Source organism: Mirounga angustirostris, unplaced genomic scaffold (genome assembly GCF_029215605.1).
Source record: "Mirounga angustirostris isolate CCGP_5_RB_7025 unplaced genomic scaffold, mMirAng1.0.hap1 SCAF_9, whole genome shotgun sequence".
NCBI classification, from domain to species: Eukaryota; Metazoa; Chordata; class Mammalia; order Carnivora; family Phocidae; genus Mirounga; species Mirounga angustirostris.
This window is the reverse complement of record NW_026991717.1, coordinates 37,912,778-37,932,555: the sequence shown is the minus strand read 5'-3', so window position 1 is coordinate 37,932,555 and position 19,778 is coordinate 37,912,778. Positions and strand designations below refer to the sequence as shown.

General features: G+C 56.2%; 1 protein-coding gene across 2 annotated transcripts in view; it reads right to left on the bottom strand.

Moving 5' to 3' along the window:
- Positions 1-19,778, bottom strand: part of ITGA11 (integrin subunit alpha 11) — a 113,833-nt gene that overhangs the window by 7,648 nt on the left and 86,407 nt on the right. For both annotated transcript variants that reach the window (XM_064570239.1, XM_064570240.1), the window contains exons 14-26: positions 19,486-19,689; positions 18,615-18,745; positions 15,549-15,715; positions 14,124-14,266; positions 12,392-12,502; positions 9,327-9,412; positions 8,314-8,521; positions 6,135-6,233; positions 4,590-4,666; positions 3,917-4,006; positions 2,940-3,030; positions 1,350-1,463; positions 1,051-1,137 (exon numbers count right to left, since the gene is read on the bottom strand). In XM_064570239.1, coding sequence (XP_064426309.1) covers positions 1,051-1,137; positions 1,350-1,463; positions 2,940-3,030; positions 3,917-4,006; positions 4,590-4,666; positions 6,135-6,233; positions 8,314-8,521; positions 9,327-9,412; positions 12,392-12,502; positions 14,124-14,266; positions 15,549-15,715; positions 18,615-18,745; positions 19,486-19,689 — 1,608 coding nt within the window. The remainder of the gene's footprint in view (positions 1-1,050; positions 1,138-1,349; positions 1,464-2,939; positions 3,031-3,916; positions 4,007-4,589; positions 4,667-6,134; positions 6,234-8,313; positions 8,522-9,326; positions 9,413-12,391; positions 12,503-14,123; positions 14,267-15,548; positions 15,716-18,614; positions 18,746-19,485; positions 19,690-19,778) is intronic.

The window sequence follows — 19,778 nt, the reverse complement described above, 5'->3', positions numbered from 1 at the left end:
CAGAACTTTGGTTCGACATTAGGGAGCCTATAAATGTCATCACCACACAAACAGATTAAAGGAAACAATTGTATGATTACTGTAACAGATGCAGAGAAAGCATTTTAGGAAATCCAACTTCGGGTTATGGTAAAAACTCCCAAGGAACTTCCTGAATCTGAATAAAGGGTGTTTATAAAAAACCTATGGCAAGCATCATATTTAATAAAGAAAAATTAAAAACAATTTTTAAAAAATCAGGTTCAAGACAAAACTGTCATCATTTCTATTTCCCACTGCCCTGGAGGTCCTAGCCAGAGCCAGAAGATGAGAAAAGCAGTTTATAAGGATCGAATGGTAAAACTAACACTGTTATTATTTACAGATGATACTATCTCAACAGGAAACCCAAAGAAATCATCAAAGAATCAGAATTTATTAGATTAAACTTGTTTGTGTCTCTCTCTTGCAGCCATGTCAACCCCCCCACCCCCCCAGGCCCAGTCTTCAGGAAAGTACACTACGCTCAAAAAAGGCTTTGTCTGAGGCGCTCGTTTGGGGAAATAAAACCCAAACAGCTAAGATGTTTGCTTGGGGAAGAACAGTGAAAGCATGCTCAGAAACTGCTCTCTGGGGGGCAGTGGCAGCCCTGGGAACATAAAGCTGGAAACTAGCAGGTGTCTTGGGGAGGGCCTTGGGAGGTGACCTGAGCTGCCCTCCATCTCCGGGGCCAGGCAGGACCCAGCTGGGATGGGCTCAATGTCTCCAAGACAAGCCAGGTAGGTCCTGGCCTTCATAGCCTTGCTCGGTCTGGGCTTCCCCTTCCCTTTGCTCTTCTGTACCCTGCTGGCCAGTCCACGATCCCTGTTCCTTTACTGGAGGTTGTCTGATCTGCTGTCACTCTCTTGACACCTGTCACAGCCTCGTCCCCTGGCTCCTCTGGCATCCACTCTTATGTGCCCTGCGAGATGGGGAGCTCATTATGAGCAAGATGTATCTTTTCTTCATTCTGTTTCCTCTCGGTTTGAAGCTCTGGTATGGTGGCCAAGCCCCGGGTAAGGGGACACTCACCAGCTGTGGGGCATGGGTCAGGTCTTCCTCCGTCGGGGCGTGTCGGTACTCGGTGCTGTTTCCCCAGATGTTACAGGACGTGTTCACCTGCACAAGGGCCACATGCAACCAGCCTCACAACCAGCCCTGGCACGCTCAGCATCCCGGAGGTGCTCTCCTCTCCTCCTCTTTCCCGAGAAGGCCCTGCTGGCCCGGGGCCGGGGAGGAGGAGCTGAGGTCTGAGGACTTGGGGACCCCCTCAGGGTAGGTCTGTCTCCTATGGGCCCCCTCCCTTGAGGAGGCTCCCGAGGGCACAGTACCTGGTTAGTAAGGAAGTCCCTCAGCATCAGCAGGCGGTTGCCCGCCCTGGTGGCGATGGGGACGGTGATCTTCATCATTACTCCGTGGATAGGGAACAAGCCCAAGTTTTGGATCTGTGGCCAGAGAGGGGAGGAGTCAGGACGTCCAGCAGCAGCTGGGGGGGTAGGGGGTGAAGGATGAGGTCCAAGGGGGCGATCCCCCCAGCCAGGTTGGGAAGCAGGCCCCTCCAAGCCCCCTGGCATATTTGCTCTGCCAAGTCACGGCGGGAGCTGTGCCGACAAAGGTGCGTGAAAGCCCCGAAGCAGCCGGGCTCCTGGAGGCTGAGGACAAGCCGGTGGGGCCATGAGGCTGGAGAGCAAGGGCGCTTCCATTCTCAGCCTCTCTTGGCTGTGGGGATTCTGTAGCCTGGTGCTGGTGGTCACCCTGGGCCACAGTCGGGGCGGAGATGGTGAGAGCAATGCATTTATTGTGAGAGCGAATCATTGATTAACGAGGGCTCTAACTGGTGAGCCAATGATGTGCACGTTCTAGCCGTGCCGTACCCCGTGTCCGAGCAGTGGTGATTCCAGGCAGGGATCTGGACTCAGAGAGGCCGGTACACGGCCCAGGGCTGCGACCATGTCCCAGCTGTGTGGCCTCGGGCAGTCGCGAAACCCCTCCTGGACCAGCCACCCAGGTACCAGCGTGTCTGATGCGCCGTTTCCGGCGTCAGCCTGCCCCGAGCTCTCACGCAGAGTTCAGGGGTTGGGGGGGGGGGTGGTGGCGCGGGGCCCACTGGGCAGACTGCTCAACTGCCCCCTCATTTCCCTTCTTGCTCCTTCCTCACACGGGGACAGAGACGAATGCCACATGTCCCAGCCTCCCTAGGTAACTGGCAGTGTGAGGAACTGCCAAGGCGTTTCTTTAGTAGGGAGGGGCTTGCTCTTCTCCCTTTCCTCCTTCCTGGGATGAGAGTGTGATGGCTGGAGCTGCAACTGTCTTGGACTATGAGGTGAACCTGAGAGGCTGACAGTGGCATGTCGAGGATGGTGGAGCAGACCCAAGACCCAATCCTCAATGATTTTGTGGAAGCTGCCAACCCTGAAAGAAGTCTGGGGACTTCTTTCATGGAGAGAATAAACTCTGGTCCATTTAGACTACTGTTTTTTATATTTTTTAAATTATATGCAGCCACACCTAACCTTCACCGATAACATCCTCCCAGTCCAGCCCCATTCTTTTCTTTTCTTTTAAGATTTATTTATTTTTATTTGAGTTGGGGGAGAGGAGCAGAGGGAGAGAGAGGATCTCAGGCAGACTCCCCGCTGACCTTGGAGCCTGATGCAGGGCTCGATCTCATGACCCCAAGATTATGACCTGAGCGTAAACCAAGAGTCAGATGCTTAAGCGACTGAGCCCCCCATTATTTTCTAGATGAGGACTGAGAGGCTCAGAGAGGGCAAGGAACTTGCTTAAAATCACAGTGACTGGGTAGCAAGGGCTGAGGCTGAACCCCAGGCACTTGCAATGATTCTAGACTCCTCCCCTCCCAACCGGGGGATCCTCAGCTCTTGTCCTTCACTCTCTGCCTGGCTCTCTGCCAGTCTTACCTTGAAGACGCAGCTGAAGGGAGGCCCAATGCCGTCGTACCTCTCCAGTGAGCTGTTGGCCTTGACCTCGTAGTGGCTCAGGCTACTGCTCCTGCAGGGACAGAGGACAGGGCTGTCGTGAGCTCAGGTAGTGTGGGCTAGTTGGATACGTGCACGAAAGAGGGCGTGGGCATGTGGCTGGCTCCCCTGGACCACAGAAAAGAGGTTTCCTCTCGTGTCCATGGGGAGTGGGAGGGCTGTGTCAGGAAGGATTCAGAGCCCCAGCAGGAACGTGCGCTGAGATGGCTCAGCAGCATCTGCGTCCTGTGGGGGATGGCCACGGGCCAGAAGAGCCGGTCGTTGGCCATCCCTGGCCTCTGGGGCCATCCCTGGCCTCTCTGCCCAGGGGCACGGCCTCTTTGGAACACGAAGGCGCCCACTCTGGCCTGTTCCAGCCTCAGGCGGTGGCCACGGCAGGGCCTGCGTCTGCTTTCTCTGTGGTTGCTAGTCCGACTTTTCCATCTGCCTAGAGGCTCCCAGAGGACAGGGGTGGCCGGTGGGAGCACTTTGCCCTGCGGGGAGGAGCATTTTCGCACGTTTGCTGTGGAGGGTTGCTGGTGCAAGGTGGTAACAAAAAGCAGACGGACTTTTAGTAGGCTTTAAGACTATTTTAAAATCTCTCAGACCATGCCCCCTCTTAAAGCCTGCCCTGGGGGTGGACACGTCCCGCGGCCCCGGCCCTCCCCCGCCCCCCACGGGAGCTGCCAGGAGGCCAGCTCTGTGTCTCCTCCTACCCCCTGTGCAGCAGGGCTGAGGGGGCTGCACTCTCTGAGCCCTCAGGGACACCCCCGGCTCCGTCTCATAGTCCCTCGGCACTGCAGCCCAGCCCTGGAGACCTCTGATCCTATGACGGCCCCCCCAAGGGTGCCCCGTCTTAGGTCTCACTTCTCTCAGGCCTCCCCCAGCCTGCCCCCCGCCCCCCCCCCCCCGCCGCCCACCTGGTGAAGAGGACGTCAGCCTCATATTTGAGGTGGAAGCGCAGGAGGGCCGTGTTGTCTTCCTTGGTGCTCTCGTCCTCGTCGCTGTCACTGTAGGGAGAGCCACGTGGGGCGGTCGGGGTGGGGAGCCGGCACACTGCATGGGCTCAGCGCAGCCCCTTCAGATGGGCAAAGCAGGGATGAGTGCCCCCCCTCCCAACTTACAGGTGAGAAAAGGAAGGCTCAGAAAGGCTGCATGAACTTCCCAAGGACACACAGCAACTGGGAGCGGGACACTGGTTTGTTCTCTTTCTTGGTGTTCTTTCTGAGGACTTCTCTCCCCTTGGGCATTTTTCCATTTTAAAAGACCTTCCTTCCCTTACCCTCGGAGGATAACCCCCGCCTTGCCTATCTTCAGGGGCTGCTGTGAGGCCTGACGATTATACGTAGGGTGCTTAATAACTGAAGGCTTTAAAAATAGCTGCCACAGAAATCGCTCTATAGAGGTCAGGGTATTATTATTTCTATCCGAGCTGCCCGAGAGTACAGAAGGCAGCAGGTGGGCACCCCCGTGGTCCGGCCCAGCAGGGACGGCCTGGGGGCGATCCCAGGGGCACAGGGAGGAGCTGTGGCTAGCAGGGGGGAGCAGCAAGCAGAGCCCAGCGGGGGCACAAGGAGCAGGCGATGCCCAGACCTGCCAGCCGTGAGCCGGATCTCCAGGTGGTGCAGGAAGACGGATTTGCTGAACTCAAAATCTAGCCGGAAAGCCACCTGCGAGGAAGAGGTCCAGTCACTGGAGCTGGGGCGACTGGGAACTGTGGGGTCTGGGCATGGCCAGCCCGCCCCTCCCTGCCCCTGCCCTGGTTCCCCGGGGGGCGGGGGGAGGGTAGCTGCTGACTGGGAGCTGCCCAGGGCCGGGGTGGGGGGCCGTGAGGGCTGCTAACTGGGGTGCTGGAGTGCTGTGAGCTGAGCTCGGGACCTGGGGGTGCAACCATAGACAACAGCTCCTCAGATGGGGTTTCTTGGCTCTGGGGCCAGCCGTCCTCCCCCTGGACTTCTTTTTTTGTTTTCAACTATAGGCAATTAGCAGGCAGCAGGTCCAGCTCCAGGATCCTGCAGGAATTCCTGAGTGGGGAACTTGATGGCGGGAAGGGGAGGTGACCATCACCATGAGCCACAGGATGCGGGGCCAGAAGCCAGTGGGAAGCCTGCCTCAGCGGCCCCTTCTTCCCGTGTGCGGTGGGGTGAGGCCAGCAGAAGGGTGAAGCCTGCCTCGGGCCACCCAGCAGGTTAATAAGGCACCTGCCTCCTGGTCCAGTGGTCCTCCCACCACTCTGATAGCCCAGTCCTGATCTTCCCTTGGCCTTGGCCCAGGACTCCGGCCTGGGTCCCCTGACTGTGGTGGCCCTGTGACCTCTGACCCTCCTTGCCACCTCCCACCCCACTCTGGGGGCGTTACAGGGACTTTGCACAGACCCCGTGCTCTTCGCAGGTCTGGCTCTCTTGGGGTTTCCCAAGGAGACCTTGGGGCCCCATTCTTGACTTTTGTCCCAGTGGGGAGGTTCTTTGGCAAGGATACTCCCCTCTCCCCCCAGCCTTGCAGACCCTGGTCCTGGGAACATGCTGTCACTCTACCTGGCTCTTGCCTCAAGTTCCCTCTGTCTGATTCCTGCTCTACAGGCAGCCTGGTCTCAGTCGGGTCTTTTCTTGCTCCAGAACCTTCAGTGGCCGCCCACTGCCCCGTGGTGATGGGCTAGTGCTACCTGATCTGGAGTCTGGAATTTGGAGATTCTCCTTCCTGGAGAATTTGCTTCTCCCCTCACACACCCTACCCACTTTCCACTTGCCCTTTCAAGCACATGGTAAGTGCTCACGAGATGTTAATTTTTCTCCCAATCTCTCCGCATGCATGCCGCAGGATGACAGAGGCCGGACTTCGAAAAAGTGTATTAGGATAAAGGACAGCAGGGATAATTGCCCATGAGGTGGTGGGAGAGTGGGGGGGTGGGAGTGGCAGGGCTCCCTCTGAGGTGAAGGGGCCTGGATGCTCCCTTGGGGTGGGCTGGCTAGTTAGGTCATTTGAAGTCATTTCCCGGGGGGAAAAACATACTTAAAAGCCATGCTCAGGCATCTCCAACCTCCCCCACTTCTCCCCTCTGTTCATTTCCATTTCCCTTGCCTCCCCAGTGCCTCCCAGTACCCGCCCCAGTCCTGCCCCCACACTGCCCCCAGCCTCAACCTTGGCCTTGGCCCGGAAGAAGGGGTAGCTGACATTGCAGACTTTCTTGTGGAGTCTCCTCTCCTCGTTCACGCACTCGATGCTGCCTTCTGAGTCGTCCTGGGGGTGGGTGGGGGGCACCGCGGGTGGCAGTTAGGAGGGCCAGAGACCCAGGTCTGGGGGTCACCCCTGCCGCCCCCGCCGCCTACATAGAAGCTGTAACACAGGTCCTTGGAAGGAAGCTGGGACCCCGGGGGCCCCGGAGACAGGGGTGGCGGTGGCTTTGAGGGGGAACTGTCACCAGGCTCCTGGGCCTCTCTGAGCTGCGGCCCTGCTGGGCCAGCACGGGGGTCCGCTCCGCACGGGGCCTGAAGGGGGACTCCCGCACGGCGCTCTAGCTCGAGGCTGCTGGCTGGCTGTGTATCTTTGTGTGCATCTTTGAGCATGCATATGCACGTGTGGCTGGAACAGCATGTCCGCGTAGACTCCGCATGCGTGGGTCTGCATGTAGGCCCACGTGTGCGCATGCGTCCGGTGGCGTGTGTGAGGAACACGTGCGTGTCCTTGGGTGTATAGGTAGGTCTGTATACTTTTGCATGTGTGTGTACAAAGTGCACGTGATCAGACTAACACCTTTGTATCTGTCTGGGTGGTGGGGGTTGGGGGGCAGCCTGGGGAGAGGAGTGCTGGTCTCCCAGCTGTGAGCAGCTCCTGGGCTGGGGCTGGTGGGGCGGAGCCAGGTTGCGGGTTATCCCCACACACCACCTGTCGTGTGTGTGGACGCAGCCCCTTATGGAACACACTGACCACCTCTCTTTGCCTCTCTCAGTTCCCAAAGCCTTTCTATGTCATAGACACAAAATCCCACGATGCCTGCCCCCTGAATAGTCACGGCACTGTACGGTCTGGGCCAGGGAAGAAGTGAAAGGGGAATGCAGGTTTGGGGCTCAGTTTCCCCTAAATACCCCAATTCAGACAGATGCAAAAGTCTCTGGGCAGGACAGGACTTGGAAGGAGGACCATCACATGGGCTCCTCATCTTCACTCTGGATTGTGGGGGGGCTTGGCGGTGGGGTCTAGTCCTGGGCCTGATGGAGGGACTGCCTGGCAGAGGTTCTGGGGGGTGGTGAGGACAGAAGGGTCCCGTGCCTGCCCCACCCCACACTCTGGGCTCCATACTGATGCTCTGAGATCACTGAGGGTGGAGACTGTGTCTGAGGGGAGCTGGGACCCCACCCCCCCAGCACCCACACAGGACAGCGATGTCCTGGGTTAAGTCGATAATCCTGTCTCAGGACTTCTCTGTGCTCATGCCCTTCGGAGTTCAGGGCCACCACAGGCCAGCACTCAGGCACTGTGGATTTCCTCGGAGTTGTGTGGGGCTGGAGGAGCCTGTGTGGCCTTCTGGGAAACTGCTCTGCTGCTTATTAGCTGTGTGGTCCTGGTCAGGCCCCTTAACACCCCTCTGTGCCTCACTCTCCCCCTCTGTAAGATGGTAATCAAGAAGAAACAGGAGCCTGTCGGGCAGAGGAGGGAGGGAGTCCAGGTTGGGAACCACGGTGGGGAGGGCCTCGGCATGAAGGGAGGGGTGCCGGGAAACAGCAGTGGCTGGTGGGACTAAGGGTGTGGGGGTGAAGGTAGAGGAGGCAGGTGATGGATGGGGAAGCTGGACGGGACTTGACATAACAAAGAGTCTGGAATTTGTTGTGAAAGCAACTGGGCATGATAGGAAATGTTAAAGTGGGGAATAACCTGTTCTGGTTCTTGTGAGAAGGGCCCTTTTGAGAAAGCCCAAAGGATGAACTGTGGGCAGATGGGGTGTATGAGCTGGTGTGCACCCATGTGGGGTGTGTGTGTGTGTGTGTGTGCGCACGCGCCCCTAACGAGGGCCAAGGACACAGGCTGAAGGACCTTCCTCTCCACATTCGGGAAGGGCTCAGACCCCCCTTTACCGGTGGTTCTCCCCCCGCACCCCCCGCCCCGGCCACACACTGACTTCACCGGGGTCGCTTTAAAAGCACGCTGATGCAGGCCGGCCCCAGACCAGATCCGGTGGAATCTCTGGGAGAAGCCTGGCCACGGGGATTTGTAAGCTCCCGGTGGTTGTAATGTGCAGCCAGCCAGGCCTCTCGGCTGGACCCCTCCATTCCTGCCTCCGCTCTTAGCTTCGGGCAGGCTGGGCCGGGGGCTGAGGTCTCACCTTCTGGATCAAGCTGGCAAACTGCAGGTTTGTCGACTGCGAGATATTTAGGACTGTGCTATAGGCGTTCTCGCCTCTGTTCTCCAGCACGGCCTCCACTGGGACCCGCCGGCGTGTGCTCTCGATGATGAAAACCGTGGTGTCGAAGGACAGCGTGTAGACAGAGCAATCCTGCACGGTCTTGCCCAGCACCCTCTGGCAGTACTCCCTGCAGGACAGAGGCCACCAGGGGCCAGGCGCATGGAATGGGGAGCTCGGGGCCAGGCCTCTCTCCTCTACTCAATGTATTTCCCTTTTGGCTTTGGCTACCAGGAATCTCAGAGCTAGATATAGAGACTATCTTGATGAGTAGCCTAGATGGCTAGACGGTTTGCTTCTTCATCCTTCTACAGGGTTTGTATGTGTTATTTCTACTTAATGTATATGTCTTCTAGCTCAATCATATCATAGCTGGGTAAAGGTAGAGGACGGATTATTTGAAAATAAATGACATACATTTCAAAGAGGACATTTTTCATGATTTTTCCTTGTATGCTACTTTTTTTTTTTTTTCCTCTTCCAGGAGATCGTGGGCACCCTGCTCATCCTCTGCTAGTCTCCTTAGCTCAAGCAGTCTGTCACTGGGCCACACAGTTGTTGGGGGCTTGGAGGATGAGCAACCAGGATCACAGGTCCTAGTCTCCACCTTTCATCTGTTTGGTAGTAAAGACTCCAGAGAAAGGATTTCTTTTCCTACACGAAGTTTGAGGAGATTGGATAGATGAGTACTTTTCATTTTGCCGAGTAAGTCACTGAGGCCCAGAGAGCGAAAGGACGTGCCTGAAGTCACACAGGAATTAGACGCAGAGCCCGGGCTAGACTCAGGCTCCAAGTTCAGTATTTGATCCATGGTGCCTCCAAGCACGATATGCAAGCAGACATCCAGTGCCCAGGGAGCCTTGGATCTACTAGCAGGGAAGGAAAGGAGGCAGGGCAGTGGGGGTGGGGGGGTGGGCAGGGAGGAGCCAACTCACATGGCTGTGGGCAGATCACTGCGGGCATCCAGCAGGAGGTCAGGGACACAATGCTCGTCCTCATTGCAGCCATTCCAGAAGGGCACCTGCACCAGGGAAAGCAGGGAGGGGTGGCTGGTTGGTTCTCTTTGCTGCTGCCCAGCCCTCACCCCCACAGCATGCAGGCTCCTCTCTCCACCACACTGGACATGGGCTTTGTCTCATCCGCCCTCCTCACAGACACCACCCTGCCGTTTCTCGTGCTTTTGCATACATACTCCCTTCTTTAAAACATGGCTCAAAACTCAACTCCCCCTGGGTGTCTTCCAGTTCTCAGCCGAGCCGGTAGCACAGAATACCCACCCCCGCCCAGCAGGTTTTTACGGATCACCTGTGTTGGGGGCAAGGTCTTAGGTACTGGCAGTACCGGATGAGGAAGACACAGCTCCTGGGAAGAGTGGTGTGTGAATAAATAATTATAGCGTGAAATGTGCAAGAAAAAATATTAGAAATCTGTGTGATGAATAGGAGAGGCAGAGGGGAGGAAACAGTTATTTTGGCCTGTACATGGTCAGAAAAGCCTTCAGGGAAGAGAGAGTATGTGAGAGTTCTGAAGAATGACCACGTTAGCTGGGTAACCAGAGGGGCGGGAAAGTCGAGGGGAAGGACGAGTCTGTGGAAAGGTCCTGAGGCATGAAGCAGCATGGCGAATCTGGGAAATGCTGTGTGGTTTAGCGTTGCTGCATTTTGGGGTGGAGAGATGGGTGGGGTCCGTTCTTATAGGGTCTTGGGGTCGCTCCTTGCAGCTGACAGGAATCACTAACCACTGTAGGCAGGTGAGTATCCTGCCAGACCTGCATACTGAAGGCTCCCTCTAGCTGCTGTGGATGGATGGACTGGAGGGATGAAGGCTAGAGTCAGGGAGACCACTGAGGAGGCTGCTTCAGTGTTCAAGCAAGAGATGATAATGGTGTTGGAGGGGTACTGGGTGTGGAGGGGAGACAACAGGTTGTGGAGGGGAGACAACAGGTTAGGCCTCCAGAGGGGCGGTCCATAGGACCTGGAGTTCATCAGCACTAAGGGGCCGAAGGGCCCAGGATATTGGACGAGGTCCTTTGTTAGTGTCTGGAAGGAGGGCTGCACCATTCGTTTATAAACAGAGGGGTGAAGTTGAGTTCGGTTCTGTGGTCCTGTGGTCCTTCCGGGTCAAGTGCTCAGCAAGCAGGTGGGTGTTCAGGTCTGAGGGCTGAGGAGTACAGCTGTCCCTCCTGAGGATACAGCCGAAACCCAGGGGAAGGGAAACGGAGCCCACCCCGATCGGAAATTCATGGACTTTTCTCAACGGTGAGCTCCTCAGCTTCACTCAGACCCACACGCCGCCCCCAGCTTCCCCATCGCGCGGTGGATTTGCAGCTAGGAGCAGGCACGCGGCAGAAAGGGCAGCAGAACCATACAAAGTAGGGCGGAGTGAGGCCATCCGCCAAGGGACAGGTGGAAAACACTGGTAGCCCGCAGGGGCCTCACTGTACCCTTGCACCCAGGTTCACCTCGGTGACTTCGAGTCTCCGATGAGATCCCCCTTTGTAAGCTTCCTGCTTATAAAGGGTGCAAACTGTCCTCTAACCTTCAGAAACATCTCCATCCAGTTGATTAGAAGGAATAATTAATGTGATAAGCACTGCTGCACTCAGTGATGTGGAACAGCTCATTCCCCTGGGAGGCGAGATACCGCAACGCTAGAGAAGCACTGGGGGCCGAGCGGATGCTAAATAAGAATTTGCAGAAGAGCGCTGGGCGGAATGTTTCTCATTCGCTAGAAACTGGCGGGGCGGGGCGGGGGGGGAGGCTAGAAATCCAGATTAACAAGATTTTTGGGAAATTTAGCTGCTACCTGAAGCCCTCGATAATAGCGCCCAGATTATTCTTCCTTTTTAATTTTTTTCTCTTTACACGTTCCCTTCAGCCTGCCTTTTTCACTGCCGTCCCTTGGTTATACCGTCAGCTCTCCTGGAGTGGAAGGCCACTCTTCCCACTCTTCCCATCCCCGCAGATCTGAATCTGGTCTATTCCTTAGGGCCCGGCTGAAAGCTTCTCTCTCCAGGAAGTCTTCCTGGCCTGTCATCTGGTTGCTCAGTGACACCTCCTCTGAGCTCACTCCCCTCTTGGCCCTGGCCTCCAGCCCTAACTGGCAGCCTGCACGGGGGTCGTCAGTGTGGGGCGGAGCGAGCCCTGTGCATCGATCTGCACCATGGGCTTCGACTCGCTCGGGGATCTCAGGGCAGGTTCTCATTCGTTCGCCCTAGCGGCTCTGTAATTACTGCGGTGGGGGACGGTAGTGACTCCGTGCACCAGCTCACTGACGTCTCCAGCTCTGCAGTCCGCCCCCCACCCCCTTCTCGAACTGTGTAAGACAGCCTCTCTTATATGCTGGTGACGAGGAATCAGGAGAAAGGACGGCAGGTGTGGGGGTCCAGGGCTGGGGGGTGGGGTCTGGGAGGGCGGGGAGGGGGGGGCGAATGGGAGCAGAGACGGGATTTCAGAAGCCTTGCTGCTCCTCAAAGTTCAGGAATTAGGTATTAATTTCACGAATTTCGCCTGCCCTCCCAGCACAGGTCAGGCAGAACTAAACTGCGGCCTTTTCTGTGGGTGGGATGTCTGCGGAGTAGCAGGTGGGAGGAGCATGTGAGTGTTCCATACCAGAAAGTTCGGATGCCCCGAGAGCCAGGGAATAGGACCTGCGGTTGAGGGGGCCCTACCCCAGCTGCAGAGCAGGCTCTAGGTGGTTGACTCCCGTGCTCTGGCCCCCAGTGCCCTCACCTGTACATGAAGGAGGCGGGCGATAGAGACCTAAGGTCCCTTCTGGTTCTGTGATTCTCCAGAACCGTCCAGTGCTCACCCTATGCTGGTGATACGGGGATCCTCGAACAGGAAAAGCCCCGTCCTTCCCCTCAACTTGTTCACAAGTTGACAGCGGTAGGAGAAGATCTCCTTTGTACCCAGGGCGCTCTGGATCTGGGCTTCGGGGAGGAGGTGGGGATCGGAAGGACGGAGTGCCCAGGTTGTGTGCCCTGTACATGGGGATGTACCGAGACTCGCAGGGTGGTGGGCCAGCCGTCGTCCAGCACCGGGCCGTGGTCGGGATCCTCCAGGGAGTACTCCACCCAAAAGGTCACTGGTTTCACGTAGTCAGCAGTGTCCTGTGTGGGAGGAGATGAGGACGGGGTGAGAGGGCATGGAGCACCCGTTTCTGGGCCAGGACACGGAGAGAAAATGTCCAGTTCCCCCAGGCGGGAGGGCAGCCTCCCCGCCGGCCTCAGGATGAGGCCAGGAGAGAGGAACGTGCTGGGTGGCTGGAGGTTCAGCAAGTCCCCACTCAGCCTTCAAGGCTGGGCACCCATTCCCCGGCGCCTCGGCCTCCGCGGAGCCAGACAGCACCCACCACCCCGTGTGCACAGCCCACTTCTCAAGTGGCATTCGGAATATCTCCGTGTGCCTGTCTCCGTCCTTCAGAAGCTCCTGGCCCAGCCCCAGCACTGTGACAGGGTTCACGAGCGTGCTGAATCAATGGATGAACAAATGCGTGAGCAAAAGGGGTTGTTCCAGTGGTCCAGGTGTGGAGGGTAAAGAAGGGGATGCTTAGAGATGCCTACAAAATCTCCTGCGTGGAACCTAAATCCTGACGTGATTGGCTTCTTTGTATCAAGGCAGTGTCTCTCAAGCTTGAGCTTGCATCAGAATCCTCAGGGGGGTTCCAGCAACACAATGAGGGCTGAGCCCACCCCCAGAATTGCTGATTTAGTGGGTCTGGCGTGGGGCTTGAAAACATGCATTTCTGGGGCACCTGGGTGGTTCAGTCGGTTGGGCGTCTGCCTTTGGCTCAGGTCATGATCCCGGGGTCCTGGGATCGAGCCCCGTGTGGGGCTCTCTGCTCAGCGGGAAGCCTGCTTCTCCCTCTGCCTCTGCCCCTGCCCCTCCCCCCCACTTGTGTGTGTGCGCTCTTTCTTTCTCTCTCAAATGAATAAAATCTTAAAAAAAAAATAAAAAGAAAACACGCATTTCTAACAAGTTCCCATGTGATGGGGCTGTTGCTGTTGGTTCGGGGGACCACACTTTGAGAACCAGTACACAAACACATTGGAGGGGGCCACATATTAACAGACACATGGACTTCCCACACTTACTCATTTTTCTGCCTTTTGGCCTTTGAACTACAGGGGGCAGGTGGTGGGCTCTGAGTGACCCTGCTTGTGTCTCCAAGGCCAGAGCTGTGGCCTGGGTATTTGGAGTTTCTGGATGGGGCAAAATTCTCATCCTCTTCCTTATCCGTAAAACCAGGCCCCAGGTCCCTGCTGGTTCTCCACCTCCTCCAGGCTGGCCACCCTCCGTTCCTCCTCCCGGCTCACCCCCACCAAGGGTCGGTCTTACCTGGTCCTCAGCATTAGCCAATGCCTGCTTCCATCCCCTCTAGCCACGGCATGTGCCGGCTGACCCCTGTTCGCTCTGTGAGACCTCACCGAGCCCACCTCCCTCCTCAGATTTCACCCCCTGCTATAGGAACAGTGAGCATCTGAGCGCTGGGAAAGACGGGATTTCGGAGAGGGTACCACGAGGTGGTAGATAGTGTGTCTCAGTAGCCTTTTCTCTGGGGCATGAGTATGGGGCGGCCAAGGTCCAGGACACTGCACCCTGGCGGGGCCTCCCGAGGTGTGCTGGGGGCTCGAAACCAGCCTGGTACCCGCTGAGCACCTCCTCCAGCTCTGTGTCCCCTTTCTGTGTGACTTGCTCCCTGGTGGTGGGGCTGCTGGGTGTCAGGCTCACCAGGACATGGAAGTTGATCCGCTCACAGTGTTCCTGGCCAGAGGAGAGCAGGACGGCTCTGTTGGTATATCGGTCCCCGCCCTCATCCAGGTGGGCCCGCGGGGCGTAGCGCCTCTCATCCATGGTAGCATTGTACCTGATGCCTGGAGGAGGGAGAGGGCAAAACCAGGAAGGTGGAGCCACAGGTCCACCCAAGACTCTTTGCCTGTCTTCTAAGAGAGCCTACTGAAAGCCAGCCTCCTCCAGGGAGTCCTCCACCCTGGCCAAGGAAGAGCTGCTCTTCTCCCCTCATGAGGCCTAGTGTGGGTGGGAAACTCCCATGCAGAGATCGAGTGAGAAAGGAGAAAAAGAAGGAACCAAAGAGAAGAGAGGCAGAAGGAGGAGGAGTGAAGAGGGGGCTGACAGAGAAGGGAAAGAGAAAGAGGAAGAAATGCAGGAGAAATGAATGGGTGAGGGGCCAGGGCGTTGCCCTCATTTGAGCCCCCGCTGGAGTCCTGGACCTCCCCAGCTCTCCCTTCCTTCACCTTCCTGGGCTTGCCCTTGCCTTTGGGATCCTGTCAGGCCTGGCTCAGAGCCCCCACAGGCCGCAGTTCCCACCCATGAGCCCCTCCCACTGGCTCCTTGAACCTAAGACTCCATTCTGGGGTTTAAAGCCTGCAGCCTCCTTCCCTTTTGCTACATCCAGGAAAGGCTTCGTCTCTTCGCCTAGACCCCAGCCAGCCCTCTGGGTGCACCAGGTTCTTGCACCTTTCTCTTTTTCCAGATAGAAGGTGAAAAAGACTGCAGCCACCCAGGCTGGCTTTTCTCTCACCCCCACCCGCACCCCCACCCTTCTGGTGGGCCCTGCTCCTTGGCTAAGAAGCTTTCGGAAATCCCAATTTCCTGCCCTGGGCCCAGTCCCATCCCAGAACCTGCAGCCGTCACTTTGTGTGGCCTCGTGGGCCCAGGGCTGCTGCCTGGGCTGGAAGTGATGATCCTCAGAAGGACCCGCCCTGCCGCAGCCACGTGCCCACTCTGAGCCATGAGCGCTGAGACTGGGCACTGCGTCTGTCTGACCCCCCTGTTTCCTGCTCCCTCTCCTGGCTCTGCCTCTTCTTCTGCATCCAGGCTGCTCCAGTTTGCTCCACTGCTCCCAGTTCCCTGTTTCGACCCAAACTTTGCACCCCAACTACTTCCTTCTTCCCCTGGCCTCTCCCTTGTTGCTCATGGCTGCTCACTGCCACCCTCACCCTGGCATGATGTCCCCTTTTGGCTCCTTGGAATTAGATCGGCAAGTGCAGTCATCAATGTGGCTCAAGGTGCGACCTGGCCCTTAAAACCCATTTCAGCAGAAGCCCAGGTTTTGAAGCTGAGCAATCCCAAAGTCCACAAGGGAGATCGGGGCTGGGGGCTGGGAGGGGGCTGTAGGGGAGGGGCCTGGTTTACCGACTGTGTCCGTTTCGAAATGGGGTGCCAGGAAGACGGCCGTGAAGCAGAGGAAGGCGGCCAGGCAGGTGGCATCCCTGCCGCTGCGTTTGCAGTCTCTATGGAAGATGTTGATCTTGGACGGCTCAAAGTGGAGGCTGGCATTGATCTGAACCACCGGACGGGACCTGGAGCGGAGGAACGGGTAGCTGGGGGGTGGGGTGCTCTGCTACCCCTGGGACCCGGAGGGCGGGAGGGGGAGAAGGGGGGTCGCAGATGGAAATGGAATCTGCAAACCTTTGGGGGAGGGCAGAGAGGGGTCCCAGATGTTAAAGTTTGGGCAGAAAAGTGACAGGTGGGTGGAGGGCAGGCACCTAGCCCCGGAGGCAGCCCTTCATCATGTCCTAGATGCTGTACTCGTTGCAGACCACACTGACTTCCTTGTGTCTCCCCATTCCATCCCTGGACATTAATTACAATAATAGCGAGAGTTTTAAGAAATCCTGATGCCCAGTTTGCCCTCCAGGTCAAATCAAATCAGAATTGGCATCAACATGTCTGAGGCCGTGCTTCTCAAATTTTAACGTCTGCATGTCTCTGGGGCCGTGGGGGGGATCTTTAAAATGCAGATCCTGACGCTATAGGTGGGCACAGATTCTGCATTTCCAGTAAGTCCTCAGTGACGCTGTTGCTGTTGGTCCAGGACCAAACTTTGAAAAGCAAGGTGTTAAAGCTCCCAGGGGATTGCAATGTGCAGCCAAAGTGGAGAACCACCCCCTGTTGTAGAGATTCCCCACCTATCGACCCGACACTACCCTATGGTTCTCAAACTGGGCTGCCCATTGGAGACAAATACCTGGGGAGTCTAAAGCTTACTGCTGCCTGGGCCCCTTCCCTAGAAATTCTGCTTTAAGTGGTCAGGGTAAAGCCTGGGCTATGAGCCTTCGCAAACCTCCCCAGTTTGGGACAACATGGATGGACCTAGAGGGTATGATGCTAAGTGAAATAAATCAGACAGAGAAAGCCGAATACTGTATGATTTCACTTAATATGTGAAAAGTCTAAAAATCTAAAAAAACCCTAAAAAATCTAAAAAAACAAAACAAACGAATAAACAAACAAAAAGCAGAATCAGACCTATGAACACAGAGAACAAACCGAAGGTTCCCAGAGGGGACAGGGTGGGGGGATGGGTAAAGTGGGTGGCAGGGAGTGGGTGGTACAGACTTCCAGCTGTGGAATGTCTAATTTATGGGGGTGGAAGGCGCCGCATAAGGAATATGGTCACTGATACTGTAATAGCGTAGAGTGACGGATGGTAGCGACATTGGCGGTGAGCACAGCATATCGTATAAACTTGTTGAATCACCGTGTTCTCCACCTGACACTAATGGAACATGCGTATCACCTATACTCAAACAGAAAGAAAGAAAAAAAAAGGAGGCAAGCTCCCCAGATGATCCTAATGGGGCAGTCTGAGATCCATGGGGTTTGAGCGCAGAGTCTTCCCAGAAGGTTCTGGCCCACAATTTCATCACCACTAAGGTAGCACTTAGGTTGAGACCTCAGAAGCTAGATCTCCAACCACTCCTCTGCGTCAGACTGATTCTCTTGGAGGGGCAGAGGCGTGCGTCTCTTGTTTCCAGTAAAGGACTCAGTTTCTGTGTCACCCTACCGATCGTCTAGGCCATGTCTACCTCCTACCCTGGGCCCTGGACAGCCGTCTTGCTTCCTGGCTGTTGGAACCAACACTGGGAATACCTTTACCACCCCAACTGCTCTTGCTGCCCCCGCCACCCCCAAAGATCCACGAACCCCCACATGCGGAGCAGACCTTCAGAGAGAGGCTGTGGTACTGGTATATGGCCCAGTGCTGCCTTTAGAGGGCCAGGGGACGCCACGGGGGACACAGGGACCCCCCCAGACACACTGCTGTCCCTCCTCCCCTACAGTGCTCTGTTGCAAGATGCAGAGGTGTGTCCCGCCTTGCTGGAGATCCCGTGAGGGAGCAGCGGTTCTGACGGTGAGGCCCCGGCCGGCTCAGGGATGCCCCCCACTCACACTGCTCCTCTTTTCTGCTCCAGTGTCCTTGCCCCCCACTTCTGCCTCAGGGACGAGGCTCCTCCTGAAGCGTTACGCGTGAGCGCTAGTCTCGGGCTCTGATTTCTAGGGAACCCGGGCTAAGACATCTCCCAGCCGGGCTGTGATGTTTTTGATAACTGAGAGCATATCCACTCCTTCACTCTCCCCGTGAAGTCCTGGGATACCTCGGTTTCATGCCTCTTAAAGGTAGTATGAAAAATATGACTGTGCTTATATAAACTTATATGCAGGTGGGAAAAGATTGGTAGGAAGAAAAGCCCAAATTGTAAGAGCGCTAATGTTAAGCTGATGAAACCCTGAATGATTTTTTCTTTATCATGTTTCTTTAAGTTATTGGATTTATAATGAAAAATAGCTCACCAACGTAAATGAAAAGGTAAACAGGTTTTTTTTTTGGCTCGAAAAGTAGCCAACACATCCCATGGTAAAATACAGGGACTTTTAGAAAGCTCTCTTTCTCTCTCTCTCTCTTTTTTTTTAAGCTGTAGACTTTAATTGCTAAAAAAAGCCCCCCCATGCGGATGTATGGCAAGTATCTGATGGGATGGTGCAGAGATGAGGCCCTGGAAAAGGAAATGAGGAGTCCGGAGGGGTTTGGAGGAAAGAGATCTCTGTATGGCAGAAACATTCTGGGGAGAAGGGAGATCCGTCCAGCCGATAAGAATATCCTCAGCCTGTCCTTTGAGGAGCTTGAAAAGCTGAAGTGGAAGCCAGAAATTTTAGGCCATGTTCTAAGAGGGGTTTTTGGATACTCAATTGCTCTAAAATCTTAGAACTCTGTTGGGAAGAGGGATTTGGACTCCAAAACAATTTACAGTGATTCCTCAGAAAGGAAATGTGTCATCACGAGAGGATAAGAACAGGGTGAGTTGGGTTGACAATGATTAAAGAAAGGGACAAATGTCCTAAAGCATATCTTTAAAACCCGGTGTCCATCATGGCCCTCAGAAGACCCCGAGAGCGAAGAGAAGCAGGAGAACCAACCACAAAATCACAGCGTTGCCCAGGGCGCCCACCGCCAGGTCGACCAGCCCATCCTCGTTGAGGTCCAGTTGCCCGTGGATGCTGCAGCCAAAATACTGGAGGCCAGGAGCCAGGTCGGAGGCGGCGATTCTCTGCAGGAAGTGGGAAGAGAAAGCTGGGTTTCGGCACTGTTGGCACAGGGCAGAGCGATCCTCAGGGAAGCTACGATGGGGAGCACTGGAGAGAGCCCATTTGGAACCATCAGGAAGCTTCCCCAGCCCAAAACTATCCCCTCTCCTGGTCTGTGATGGCACCCACCATCCAGTCATCCTTTCAGATTAAGATATTGTGTCTTAAAAGGGTTCCCCATTAAGGGTAAGTCCCTGTTGCTTGGCAGATACCACCCCACCCCCCGTCCCTGGCATCTCTGACCATGGTGTATTAGACCACCTTACTAAGAAAATACGTAGGCAAAAATGATGACCCGAGGGCGTGGGACCTGAGACGGGTCCCTCTTGAGGGGAGCTGGGTTTTTAGCATGCGGCATTTCTAGGGAAGAGCAAGTCCACGTGGAAATTCTCCACTCCCAGTCAACCTCATGCATGCGTGTGCGGGGGGGGGGGGGGGGCGGGGAGAGTGAGGTTGGGGTCCCTGAGGTTTCGTTTTTGCGGGGGAGACAAAGTTAAGCAGGGAGAGGGTGCCCACAGGGGTGATGGGAACACTGTCCCTAAGACAAAAGCACCCATTTCGAAATCCCAACTTGGGGCAAGTAGAGCTAGGACAGATTGGAATCCTTCCCTGCAGGACACAGAAGAGACTCCCACACGGGATGCCCGAGCCCCAGCGACCAGGACGCCTGGGCCAGCTCCAGCCCTTCACTGGGGCGCCTTACCTGCTTCGGCGTCTTGAGGAGGCTGGCTTGGAAGCCGTGGAAGATGTAGATGGCTCCTCTGTGGTTGTCCTCCAGAGGGGCTCCCACCACCACGTCGTTGTAGGAATCTTGATTGAGGTCCCGAACCGAGGCGATGGAGGACCCGAATCGGGCGTTCTGGTAGTTGTGGGAATCCTTCAGCGTCCCATTATAAACAAACCGATTCTGCAACACCAGGGGTGGGACAAGGCTCAGGGGGACAAGGCAAGGGCTGGCAGCACCTTGTCTCCACCCCACTGTACCCCCGGAACCCC